Genomic DNA, 12500 nt, shown 5'->3' with positions numbered 1-12500 from the left:
CGAGCCACAATATTCAGGGGGAGTCGGAGGAGCCGCCTGGAGCACTTCCTGTTTGGAACACGATGGCAAAGCTTTAGCTGCGTCCATTTATCTGAACAGTCTGTGGTAGAATCTTTAGACCAGGAGAGTCAAACTCATTTTGTTCCGGGGGTCGAATCCAACCGACTTTGATCCAAAGTGTCCGGATCAGAAAACTCATGTCATATAAACCCCAAAAATAACAATAAGTTCAAATATTTGTGCAGAGAAACACAAATCTATTACAGAAATCTTTTTTAATTGATGAACTCTTTCTTTTACAAAATATTATAATTTAATGAACAACCTGAAACTTTAAGAAAAATACAAGTTAACACAAAGTTTGAACATGAACTTGTCTGTAAACAGGAATAAGTCCATTTTTGTTGTAAAATCCTGCACTCGGCTCCACTTTTCTCATGTTGGACATTTTTCTGATGAGGGTGTCACGGTCAACAGTCAAAACGATCGTCCTTCAAGAGCGTTTGGAAAGAGACAAGTCTTCATTTGTGCTGCTCTGGTGGGAGGGGCCACGTACAGAGACGCTGGAGACGCTGCTGTGAGAAGCACCGCAGAAAAATAAACAAGATTTTAATAGAAAATATCATTCAAATATTTGAGTAGAAAATCAGCCGAGGGCCAGATTAAAGGTCTTGGAGGGCCAGATCTGGCCCCTGGGCCACATGTTTGACACCTGTGGGTTAGAAGAACTGTCCTTTTGACTCTGGAAATTCAAAATGGAGGCTTATTGTTCTTTGAAGAGGGTCTATCAGGCTAAACAAACGTTTTGGAGCTTTCTCCCCTGTCATCCCCTCATCAAAAACAGGTTTGAGGATTTTGAGTCATTCCTGCATGTTTGAATAATCTAGAGATCTCTCTAGATTAGACCAGAGAAGTAAATACCCCACAGGAGTAAATACCCCCATCTTTACCGTGTGTTATTTTAAACATTCCCTGTTGGTCTTGTTCAGACTTGTGCCCTCTGCCCTCTGCCCTGTCCCCTCGGTCTTTAAATCATGTCTGTGCCCGTGTGTGTCGCCCCCTGCAGGAGTGTCCATGGCGTTGAGCACGGCGGCGTTTGGCGTTTACTTCTACCTCCTGAACCAACCTGAGCCTCAGACGCACATGGCCTGGCTCGCCCTGCTCAGTATGGGAGTCTTCATCATAGGTAAGACCAGGTCTGAACCGGGACCGAACCGGGTCTGAACCAGGTCTAACCCTGGTCTCTGGTCCCTCAGGCTTCGCTCTGGGCTGGGGGCCCATCCCGTGGCTGGTCATGTCCGAGATCCTCCCGGTCCGAGTCCGAGGCTTCGCTGGAGCCGTTTGTGTCCTCACCAACTGGGGCATGGCCTTCGTCGTCACCAAGAGCTTCCAGGACATGATGGTCAGGACTGGACCAGGTCTAAACCAGGACTGGACCAGGACTAAACCAGGACTAAACCAGGACTGGACTAGACCAGGACTGGACCAGGACTAAACCAAGGACCAGGACTAGACCAGGACTGGACCAGGACTGGACTAGACCAGGACTGGACCAGGACTAAACCAGGACCAGGACTGGACCAGGACTGGACCAGGACTGGACCAGGACTGGACCAGGACTAAACCAGGACTGGACCAGGACTGGACCAGGACTGGACCAGGACTGGACTAGACCAGGACTGGACCAGGACTAAACCAGGACTAGACCAGGACTAGACCAGGACTAAACCAGGACTTGACCAGGACTGGACCAGGACTAGACCAGGATTAAACCAGGACTAGACCAGGATCAGGACTGGTGATCTTGTCTCTAGTCTCAAACGCGCCTCTTTAGACGCTCTCCTCTTATTGGTTCACCTCGGTCGGGCTCTGAGTGAGTGACAGCTGAATTCAACCAATCACAGAGGAGTGTGGATCCTCAGAAGAAGCAGAGAACTTCAGTCTGAAGCTGCGTTCAGACGCGACGTCAAAAAAACACACTGGATGCCTCGAGTTGGAGCGGTCGGTGGCGGCGGCGGCGGTCGGTGGGGGCGGTCGATGGCGGTCGGCAGCAGGGGTGGTGGCAGTCGGTGGTGGCGGTTGGTGGGGGTGGTGGCGGTCGGCGGTAGAGGTGGGGGTGGTGACAGTCGGTAGTGGCGGTCGGTGGTGGCAGCGGGGATGGTGGCGGTCGATGACGGGGGTCGGCGGCGGTGGTGGCGGCGGGTGGTGTGTGGTGGTCGGTGGCGGGTGGTGGTTGGTGGCGTGGTGGTGGTGGCGGCGGTCGGTGGTGGCGGTGGTGGGGTGGTGGCGGGTGGTGGCGGGGTGGGGGTGGTGGCGGTGGCGGTGGTGGTGGCGGCGGTGGCGGGTGGCGGGGGTGGTGGTGGTGGCGGCGGTTGGTGGCGGTGGCGGCGGTGGCGGTGGCGGTGGCGGTGGTGGCGGGTGGCGGTGGCGTGTGGCGGCGGTCGGTGGCGGGGATGGTGGCGGTTGCAGCGTGTTTATGTTTCTCCTTCTCAAATGACACGGTGTAGATTTGTTGTTTTGGTGTTTGTGGCTCTTGGGTCTTTCTCTTTCTTTCTTCTGTGGTCGTCCCTCGTTGGTCGACGCGGCCTTTTTCAACTTGTGACGCCGACGCCCTTAACGCTCGTCCACTCAGACTCTGCGTGTAACTCAACGCTCTGACTCTGGTCTGGACGCAGCTTCACGTTTGTGTCCGTGACGAGTGAAGCTCCTCGTCCGGTTTATTGAAGATTCTGTTCAAACTGGAGCCACGGTTCTGCGTGTGATTCAGTTTTTGTGTCATGTGGAGCTGCTCTTCTGAGTCAAACTCTTAAAACCAGAGTCAGCAGCTTCGACCGCACTTCCTCAAACTTCTGCGAGTTCAGCAAAACCGAGTGTCCAGATGATCGTTCACCTTTGTCCTCGTGGAGCCGGTGTCAGGAGACATCGTCTGTAAAAATGATCATAAAGCTGCAAAAGGAGCTGAGAGAAAAACTCCATTCACCTCTGACCCTTTATTATGATCTTTATATATTTTTATAATTTAAACGTGTTTGTGTTTCCTCCTCAGAACGTCCTGACCTCGGCGGGGACCTTCTGGCTCTTCTCCTTCATGTGCATTTTGAACCTGCTCTTCACCACCTTCTTCCTCCCGGAGACAAAAGGAAAAACTCTGGAGCAGATAGAAGATCTGTTCAGAGGCTCCTCGTCTCGAGCCTGAACCTCGAACATTGAACACAAACACATGAAACATCGGCCGATTTATCGAGCTGATACATCAAGTTGATATTTGCACTTTTGTGACTCGTGTGTTTACAGCAGAACTGAGCCGAGGAGAAGTTCAGTCCATTTAAACGATTTAATCCAAATAACCCAGTCGGCTTTTAGTTTCTTATTGGACAAAAAGTCGAGTTTGAAATCATCGTGCGGGTTTATAAATGTCCGTTCTGTCGGTGTTTTTCTCCGTGGACATGATCTCATTAAATATTCTTCGTACGATCTGTGGAAACGTCTTAGTCGTCCAGAAGGTTCCACAGAAAAACAAATGTCTCAGATCTGAAGAAGAGTCTGGAGTCCAAACGTTTGTCCAGAGACACGAGGACAGTTTCTTTTGTTTTGTGCCAAAAAAAAAAAAAGTCTTTTTTTATAACTGTTTAGACCAAATGACGTGATATTTTTCTACAGGAAATGTGAGTAAACAAACTAAAAGAGTTACTGAAAAACTTAAACCTTGATTTAAACTCTGACTTTACTGTTTTAAATCACATTCATATTCACATACAAAGGGCGCCCCCCTCTGGCCACACGTGTAACTGCTCAAAGACAAAATTGTACTGATTTACATTTTTATTGAAGATTTTAAATGATTTTCAATATTTCTTTCTCACTGACACTTTTTTGGGGTTTTGTATTTTTAATTATTGTATTTTGATGATGAACACTCGTCTGTTTACTGTCGAATGAAGGAGAATCTGAATAAGCTTTTTTTTTTCTGGGTCGTTTTGGTGCTTTTTGTTGAAATTATTTTTGTTGAAATTTTGTGACATGTTTGCAATAAAATGAATCTGAATAAAATGCAGGAGTTCTAAATATATATTTTAATTTTATTTTAAATAATAAAACTCACATCATAATTTTGGATCACGTTGAATTCACTGTTTAGAAACATTTTGAATCCACTTTGTGTTTGCATTTACTGTTTTGGTCTAATTGTAGCGTCTCACACACAAACACTGAATATCACATTTTTTTCTTAGATTTTCTCAAGCTTGAAGCTAAAATAATAAAAGTTAGTGGATTATAGATCCATGGGTTTAAAAAAATGAAAAATTTGTGCCATTTCCAGAGAGATTAAACAAACAAAATGATCTTTAGAAACACAAACTCTTCAAAATAAAATTCATAGTGACAGTCTGTGGGGGCTTTTATTGTGAAGGTGTGTGTGTGTCATTTGTCACAGTGATACACACAGATAATACTCCCTACAACTGTACAACAACTCACCCTTATGCGACATATAATACTCCCTACAACCCCCTCTCTTTGTAACATATAATACTCCCTACAACTGCACAACAACTCATCCTTATGTAACAGATAATACTCCCTACAACAACTCACTTATGTAGCAGATAATACTCCCTACAGCTGTACCCTACATCCATGGTTTCGTTCAAAATAATGAAAAATCAGTGTCGTTGCCATAGAGATTAAACAAACAAAATGATCTTTAGAAACAAAAACTCTTCAAAATAAAGTTGGTAGTGTGCGGGGGCTTTTATTGTGAAGGTCCGTGTTACGTGAGGAGACCTTTATTGTGACGGGGTTTGTTTTGAATCTCGTTTCCTGTCGGCGCATGCGCACTGGTCCCGGTGCGCTCCGCTCCACGAACCCGAGAAAAGCGCGATGGATCCCCGCCGCGGCGCCGCACCGGCCCGGGCGCTCTGAGCACGGAGAGCCGGGGCTGTGGACGAGCTGAGCGGCCGCGCCTGGAGCCGCGACCCCCGGACGAGCCGCGACCCCCGGACGAGCCGCTCCGGAGCCGCGCGGCGACATGAAGCTGCTCAAGCCGAGTTGGGTGAGCCACAACGGTAAGAGCCGCGCTCCCGCCCCGCTCCCGCCCGGCTCCCGCAAACTCCCGCTTTTGTTGTCCGGGAGAGACGCGCGGCTCCGGGGGACACTGATCTGACGTGTCCCCGCTCCGCTGCGCCGTCTCCGAACTCCCGCAAACTTTAAAAACCCGCACATTTTGTGCAGTTGTGCGTCATTTGGTGCGTCTGGAGCCAAACGTCCTCCGCTCGTCCAACTCCTGCAGCGGTTAGCCGCTCGCGTTAGCATCACTGTCCCCGCGCTGCTCGCTCCGCTTCTCCCGCACAAACCGCCGCATTCTCACTAATGCGCAGCTCCTGCTTTACATCCGCAAAGATCCGTGCAAATAGGAGCAGAAATCTGCACGTTTTGAGGCTTAAAGTGTCTCCCAAAGTGTCTCCAAGATGGCAGATGAGGAAAGTTAACCGTTGCAGTGACTTTGATGAACTTCCAGACGGTTTCTTCCTGTTTGTCGGAGTTTATTTCGGTTTAAACAGAAATCCACCGGTGTAAAAATGCTTCACGAGCGTCCGCAAAGTGTCTCTGACGCAGGATTTGACGCTAATTCTGCACATTTGAATTTGATCACAAAGGAAATACTCCTGAAGACACTTGACACTGAGACGAGGGACACAGGCTCAGTCCTGAGTCTGTGTCTCTGTCCCGCAGATTTAAACAAAACCACTGATCTGTCCCAGTTTATACAAGAAATGTCCCAGTGTCTCTGTTTTGGACCAGTCTGATCCTGCAACAGTAAATAAACACAAACTGATATTTGTTTTGGTAAAATACAGAAAATCTGCTTAAAAACAACAAAACACAAAGAAAACGTGACGATACTGACTCATGTTCGTCATGAATTGTCTCTGCAGAACAGTTTTACTTTGTTTCACAATTTTATTATCACCAAACACCAAAAAAACAGGATGTTCCAGTTTTTTATTTTTAAATTTTGTTCTCACAAACTGAGATCAACTCCAGACTTTTGCACAAGATTCAACCGTTTCATGTCATAATTCTCCTTAAATGTGTGAAATATGACTCACAGGTGAAGTCAGTTTGGTGTCTTGCCCAAGGACACAACAAGAGGAAGGTTTAGTTCGAGCAGGGATCAAACCTCTGACCTGTTCACATTTCTCCAGGCTGACGGGAAATCAGCAGGAAAATCACAGAGGCAAAGGGAAAGTCAACGTGTGCGGCTGTTGTGTTGTTGTTGTTGTTGTTGTTGTTGTGCGTTCAGCTCTTCTGGTGGTTCTGTTGGATCTTCTGCTGGACGTGAAGATCCTGTAGATCCTGAAGATCCTGAAGATCACAGTAAATATTTGTCGATCTGCTCCATGAAGCGACTTCAGGTCCTGGAGAATCCTGGAATCAGCCTGACAATTATTTTTTTGTTACATGATGCATTTTTTAAGCAATTCTCTAAAAAAACAAAACAAAAACAAAAAAAACACTTTGTTTTTGATAATTAAGGCAAAATTTTCAAATTGAAAATAAATGTAGACTTGGTTTTGAGATAAATAAATAAAATAATGGAAAAAAAAGAAAGAAATAATAAGGCAGAAAAACATAAATGTGTCCAAAATAAACTCTTCTACAATCTCTAGATTTAAACAATAAAATAAATTTACTTATTTAAATAAAAAATATCCCAAAATAAACACTGTTAAGTTTCATCGTTTCAACTGGATTATAGGCGAGTTTCATTGTTGACAAAAGCGTGCGTTTCATGTTGGGAATTATTTTGGTCGGCAGCAATAAACACTAATTGAACATGACGGACGGAGCGAGAAAACACGTAAAGGGTATTGATCCTGGTTATTTCTCCACTCTAACGGCAGACGACCCAAGACCATTTGACCAGAGATGGACGACAAATCACCCTTTTCAACCCCGACAGAGTCTGGACCAAACCAAACTTCTGGTCAGAATCTCCAACTCCCTGGACAAATATTCACTTGGGCGACATCCACAATGACTTGGTGGAAACTCCTGGGCCATTCACAGCAGAAAAGATGAAAACCTCCAAGAGTCTGGATGTGTTGTTGAACTTGTTGAGTCCACGGTTTGTTAGGATCTTCTACGTTTGCTCTGCGGATGTTTGAAAGTCGTTTAATTCACCGTTAGTGGTTCTTTTCACTCGGAATATGAAAAAGACATTTTCCTTCTTCCGTGTTTCTATTTGTGCGTCTGATAATGCAGCAGGAATTTACCATTATCAGGGAGAAATACACGAGGTTACACACTGTGTTATCGTGTTTCTTGCCTCCAACCAAAATGATGTCAGCTGAAACTCACCTATATGAGTCTGGAAATCGTTTGACACAAATCGAAATCACGATTAAAAATTCGATTAAAGACGCAGACTTAATCCTGAGTCTGAAGATGCTCGACGCACGTCCACAGATGAACGTGTGAGGTGATGGGACGTGTTGAACTGAGCTCCTGGTCTGAGAAGAACGAACCTCGACTCCTGGTGCACGATCTGAGTCCTGACTCGACCTGAGCATGAATCACCATCACCTTAAAAGAGGATTTTACTGAATAAACGTGAGCGTCTTCAGGACGATTTGTAAAACGACACAAACAGAAACATAAACAAAGCTCCACGTTTGTTCTGGAACTTTCACATTTGATTTTATTTTCATATTGAAGCTGATTTTCTGACTCGATCCATCAGTGATGCGGAGAGAAGGTCCTCCTGTCCCGGGAGCAGCAGGTCCCCGTGTGGTGTCCAGAGGGACGAGGGGGACGCTCCAGCTGGGATTAGTTTGGGAATTTAACCTTTTAACTTTTTGGTTTCAGGGCCTCGGAAACAAACAAACAAACAAAAAAACTCTTACAAATGTGAAGTTTGACTGTGTGACTTGTCCCGTGGAGGGTCTGTCACCTGCTTGTCTCCGTGGAAATGTGTCTAGAATGTTCCACAGTGTGACCATGAACGTAAGAATCTCCATGGAGACTCACCAGCCAAATGACAGGTCAGATCTGTGGAGAGGCGACGCTGCTCACCGTGAAGAATTAAACAAACGTAAAGACGCAGTGAGTCTGAGGAATAAATAAAACCTCAAGTTGAATAAATCCAAGACAGAGGAGTTTAATGCCACACTCTGGATTATTTCAACCAACGCGTTACCATCTCCACGGAGACGAACACAGTGTGGACCTTCTCCAGAAAAGTTACACAGTGCAGCTTTAAATTGCACCGAGTCTCATGAATAAATCTAAACCGTGAGCGTGTTTTTTTTTTTTTTCCTGATTCTGACGGAGCAGATTTTCAAATGTTTTTACGCTGTTTTTAATATTTTGTGTTTTATTTTCAGGCAAACCCATTTTCTCCGTGGACATTCACCCCGATGGGACCAAGTTTGCCACAGGAGGACAAGGTGACACACGAAAAGAGTCAAATATAAAGAGATTTAAATGTCCCGTATCAGACTCTTCTCTGTTCTGATGTGGTTTCCTGGAGTCGTGTTTTGTTTCATTCACATGTTTTACTCACAAACCTGAACATTTAGAGTCCTGAGTTCTTCTCTCAAACAGAAAACACCCTGTTCCACCTTGTGATGTCATCATGTGGTGACTCAGAAAATGCTCCACTGTGTGTTTAAACTCCACACACCTTCACTAGAATCATCTGGATCATTTCAGTCCTGGAGTTGTTGATCTCAACTCAACTAAAGGGAAAAGGAAACAACCACTTGATGACATCACAAGGTGGAACAGAGTGTTGGAGTTTTGTAGATGTAACAGACTCAGAAAAAAGAAGCAAGTCCAGCTCTGAGTGTGACCAGGAACATTAGAACATTAGAGTTAAAATTCAGAGGAGTCAGTTTTGAGCTTTACTCCTAAAATATATATAATTAATGAACTGAATGGTCGAGGTCCGACGGAGGTCGCGGTCGGACCTCGACGGAGGCGTCTGTGTGAGTCTGAGGTTTGTTTGGTTCCAGGGGAGGATTCTGGGAAGGTGATGATCTGGAACATGGCTCCTGTCCTCAGAGAAGAAGACGAGAAGAATGAGAGCGTCCCCAAGATGCTCTGCCAGATGGACAACCACCTGGGTGAGGCACACGGGGAGGGCATCTGACACAATCTGACACACGGGGAGGGCATCTGACACAATCTGACACACGGGGAGGGCATCTGACACACGAGGAGGGCATCTGACACACGGGGAGGGCATCTGACACACGAGGAGGGCATCTGACACACGAGGAGGGCATCTGACACACGGGAGGGCATCTGACACACGGGGAGGGCATCTGACACACGGGGAGGGCATCTGACACACGGGGAGGGCATCTGACACACGGGGAGGGCATCTGACACATTAGGATGGGAGGGTGAACGGGAGGGAGTGACTCGGTTGTGTGACTCGGTTGTGTGACTCGGTTGTGTGACTCGGTTGTGTGACTCGGGCGTGTGACTCGGGTCGTGTTTGTGTTGCAGCCTGTGTGAACTGTGTGCGCTGGTCGAATAACGGGCTGTACCTGGCGTCTGGAGGAGACGACAAACTCGTGATGGTCTGGAAGAGAGCGGCGTGAGTCTGCAACACACACACGGAACACACACACACACACGGACACACACACAGACCGAAATGCGCACACACGTTTATCACCAGGATTCTACCGGAAATACTCAAGACGGTGTTTATATCTCACACTGATGATAATCTGTGTGTGTGTGTGTGTGTCTCTCTCTGTGTTTGTGTGTCTCTGTGTTTGTGTGTGTTTGTGTGTCTCTGTGTGTGTTTGTGTGTCTCTGTGTTTGTGTGTGTCTCTGTGTGTGTGTTTGTGTGTGTGTTTGTGTGTCTCTGTGTGTGTTTGTGTGTCTCTGTGTTTGTGTGTGTCTCTGTGTTTGTGTGTGTCTCTGTGTGTGTTTGTGTGTCTCTGTGTTTGTGTGTGTCTCTGTGTGTGTGTGTGTGTGTGTCTCTCTGTGTTTGTGTTTGTGTGTCTCTGTGTTTGTGTGTGTCTCTGTGTGTGTGTGTCTCTGTGTTTGTGTGTGTCTCTGTGTGTGTGTGTGTTTGTGTTGACAGGTTCATTGGGCCCAGCACAGTTTTCGGCTCCAGCTCCAAACTGGCAAATGTGGAACAGTGGAGATGTGTGACCATCCTCCGCAACCATACAGGAGGTACACACACACACACACACCTGTACACACACCTGTACACACACCTGTACACACACACACACACACACCTGTACACACACACGCACCTGTACACACACACGCACCTGTACACACACACGCACCTGTACACACACACCTGTACACACACACACACCTGTACACACACCTGTACGTACACACGCACCTGTACGTACACACGCACCTGTACGTACACATGTACACACACACCTGTACGTACACGCACCTGTACACACACATGTGTAATATTCGTGGAGCAGAGGAGCTGCACTGCGGCGCTGGGACTTTTATATTTGTGTAAATAAAACTGGGGACGTCCTGACGTGATGACGTCATTATTATTCTAACGGGGAACACGAGAAGAACCGCCCAAGGAACCTTCACTCGAAAAGCTCGGCTCCAAACTCGTCTCAGACATGACGGACTCGGACCTGTCTCATGAGCCTATGCACATGTTATATCTCTACTCGTCCTCAGATGTGATGGACGTGGCCTGGTCTCCTCATGACGTGTGGTTGGCCTCCTGCAGCGTCGACAACACCATCGTCATCTGGAACGCACGAAAGTTCCCAGGTACGGCTTTAAATTCTTCTGACCTGTGTGAGTGTGTGTGCGTGTGTGTTAGGGAGCGCTGTCTGTGTGTGTGTGTTAGGGAGCGCTGTGTGTGCGTGTGTGTTAGGGAGCGCTGTCTGTGTGTGTGTGTTACGGAGCGCTGTGTGTGTGCGTGTGTGTTAGGGAGCGCTGTGTGTGTGTGTGTGTGCGTGTGTGTTAGGGAGCGCTGTGTGTGTGTGTGTGTGTTAGGGAGCGCTGTGTGTGTGTGTGTTAGGGAGCGCTGTGTGTGCATGTGTGTTAGGGAGCGCTCTATGTATGTGTGTGCCTGTGTGTTAGGGAGCGCTGTGTGTATGTGTGTGCGTGTGTGTTAGGGAGCGCTGTGTGTGTGCGCGTGTGTGTTAGGGAGCGCTGTGTGTGTGCGTGTGTGTTAGGGAGCGCGTGTGTGTGTGTTGCTGTGTGTGCGTGTGTGTTAGGGAGCGCTGTGTGTGTGCGTGTGTGTTAGGGAGCGCTGTGTGTGTGCGTGTGTGTTAGGGAGCGCTGTGTGTGTGTGTGTGTTGTTTCAGAGATGGTGAGTGTGTTGCGGGGACACACGGGGCTGGTGAAGGGCCTGAGGGGTGTGTGTGTGTGTGTGTGTAGGAGGCGCTCTTCGTGTGTGTGTTGTGTGTGTGTCTGTGTGTGTAGGGGGCGCTCTTCATGTGTGTATGGTTGTGTGTGTGTTTCAGAGATGGTGAGTGTGTTGCGGGGACACACGGGGCTGGTGAAGGGTCTGACCTGGGACCCCGTGGGGAAGTACGTGGCGTCTCAGGCGGACGACCACAGTCTGAAGGTCTGGAGAACCGTGGACTGGAACATGGAAGCAAACATTACCAAACCCTTTAACGAGGTCAGAACTACACACATTTCTGAAAGTTTCTTACTCCGTACTGGAGCTGTGTTTGTTTCGTTCACACGTTTAACACCTTGAGTGTGCGTTGTCCTCGTGTGTCTCCAGTGCGGCGGGACGACTCACGTGCTCCGTCTGTCCTGGTCTCCGGACGGTCAGTACCTGGTCTCCGCTCACGCCATGAACAACTCCGGCCCCACGGCTCAGATCGTGGAGCGCGACGGCTGGAAGACCAACATGGACTTCGTGGGTCACAGGAAAGCCGTGACCGTCGTGGTGAGAAACTACAGCCTGAGAGAGAAGTTCTACTGAACCATCCACAAACCTGACCCTCTGTGTGTGTGTGTGTCCGTGTGTGTTTGTGTGTGTGTCTGTCTGTCTGTGTGTGTATGTGTGTGTACATTTGTGTGTGCAGAAGTTTAACCCGAAGATCTTTAAGAAGAAGCAGAAGAACGGGAGCGCCCCCAAACCCAGCTGCCCGTACTGCTGCTGCGCCGTCGGGAGTAAAGACCGATCCCTCTCTGTGTGGGTCAGTAACTGACTACTACTACTACTACTACTACTACTGCTGTTACTACTACTACTGCTACTGCTGTTACTACTACTACTGCTACTGCTGTTACTACTACTACTGCTACTGCTACTACTACTACTACTACTGCTGTACTACTGCTACTACTACTGCTGTTACTGCTACTACTACTGCTGTTACTGCTACTACTACTACTGCTGTTACTACTACTACTGCTGCTGCTACTACTACTACTGCTGCTGCTACTACTACTACTACTGCTGCTGCTACTACTACTACTGCTACTACTACTACTACTGCTACTGCTGTTACTAC

General features: G+C 47.6%; 2 protein-coding genes across 3 annotated transcripts in view; both read left to right on the top strand.

Annotated features, from left to right (window-relative positions):
• Nucleotides 1-4065, top strand: part of slc2a8 (solute carrier family 2 member 8) — a 13043-nt gene extending 8978 nt beyond the window's left edge. The window contains exons 8-10 of the mRNA XM_055161855.1: nucleotides 1067-1186; nucleotides 1257-1402; nucleotides 3047-4065. Of these exons, the coding sequence (XP_055017830.1) occupies nucleotides 1067-1186; nucleotides 1257-1402; nucleotides 3047-3196 (416 nt within the window). The 3' untranslated portion in view covers nucleotides 3197-4065. The remainder of the gene's footprint in view (nucleotides 1-1066; nucleotides 1187-1256; nucleotides 1403-3046) is intronic.
• Nucleotides 4066-4853: 788 nt separating this feature from the next.
• The window catches only part of LOC110171851 (protein HIRA), a 25224-nt gene continuing 17577 nt past the window's right edge, over nucleotides 4854-12500 (top strand). The window contains exons 1-9 of one of the 2 annotated variants that reach the window (XM_020937651.2): nucleotides 4854-5066; nucleotides 8388-8450; nucleotides 9018-9128; nucleotides 9517-9607; nucleotides 10106-10200; nucleotides 10696-10791; nucleotides 11493-11653; nucleotides 11762-11929; nucleotides 12069-12182. In XM_020937651.2, coding sequence (XP_020793310.1) covers nucleotides 5030-5066; nucleotides 8388-8450; nucleotides 9018-9128; nucleotides 9517-9607; nucleotides 10106-10200; nucleotides 10696-10791; nucleotides 11493-11653; nucleotides 11762-11929; nucleotides 12069-12182 — 936 coding nt within the window. In that variant the 5' untranslated portion in view covers nucleotides 4854-5029. Of the gene's footprint in view, nucleotides 5067-6405; nucleotides 8296-8387; nucleotides 8451-9017; nucleotides 9129-9516; nucleotides 9608-10105; nucleotides 10201-10695; nucleotides 10792-11492; nucleotides 11654-11761; nucleotides 11930-12068; nucleotides 12183-12500 lie in introns of those variants that run through there. The other variant, XM_055161836.1, reaches the window with a different exon arrangement.

Source organism: Boleophthalmus pectinirostris, unplaced genomic scaffold (genome assembly GCF_026225935.1).
Source record: "Boleophthalmus pectinirostris isolate CB_2022bp ecotype Guang Dong unplaced genomic scaffold, ASM2622593v1 HiC_scaffold_4, whole genome shotgun sequence".
NCBI classification, from domain to species: domain Eukaryota; kingdom Metazoa; phylum Chordata; class Actinopteri; order Gobiiformes; family Gobiidae; genus Boleophthalmus; species Boleophthalmus pectinirostris.
Note: the sequence above shows the minus strand (reverse complement) of the source record. Positions and strands in the feature narration are given on the sequence as shown.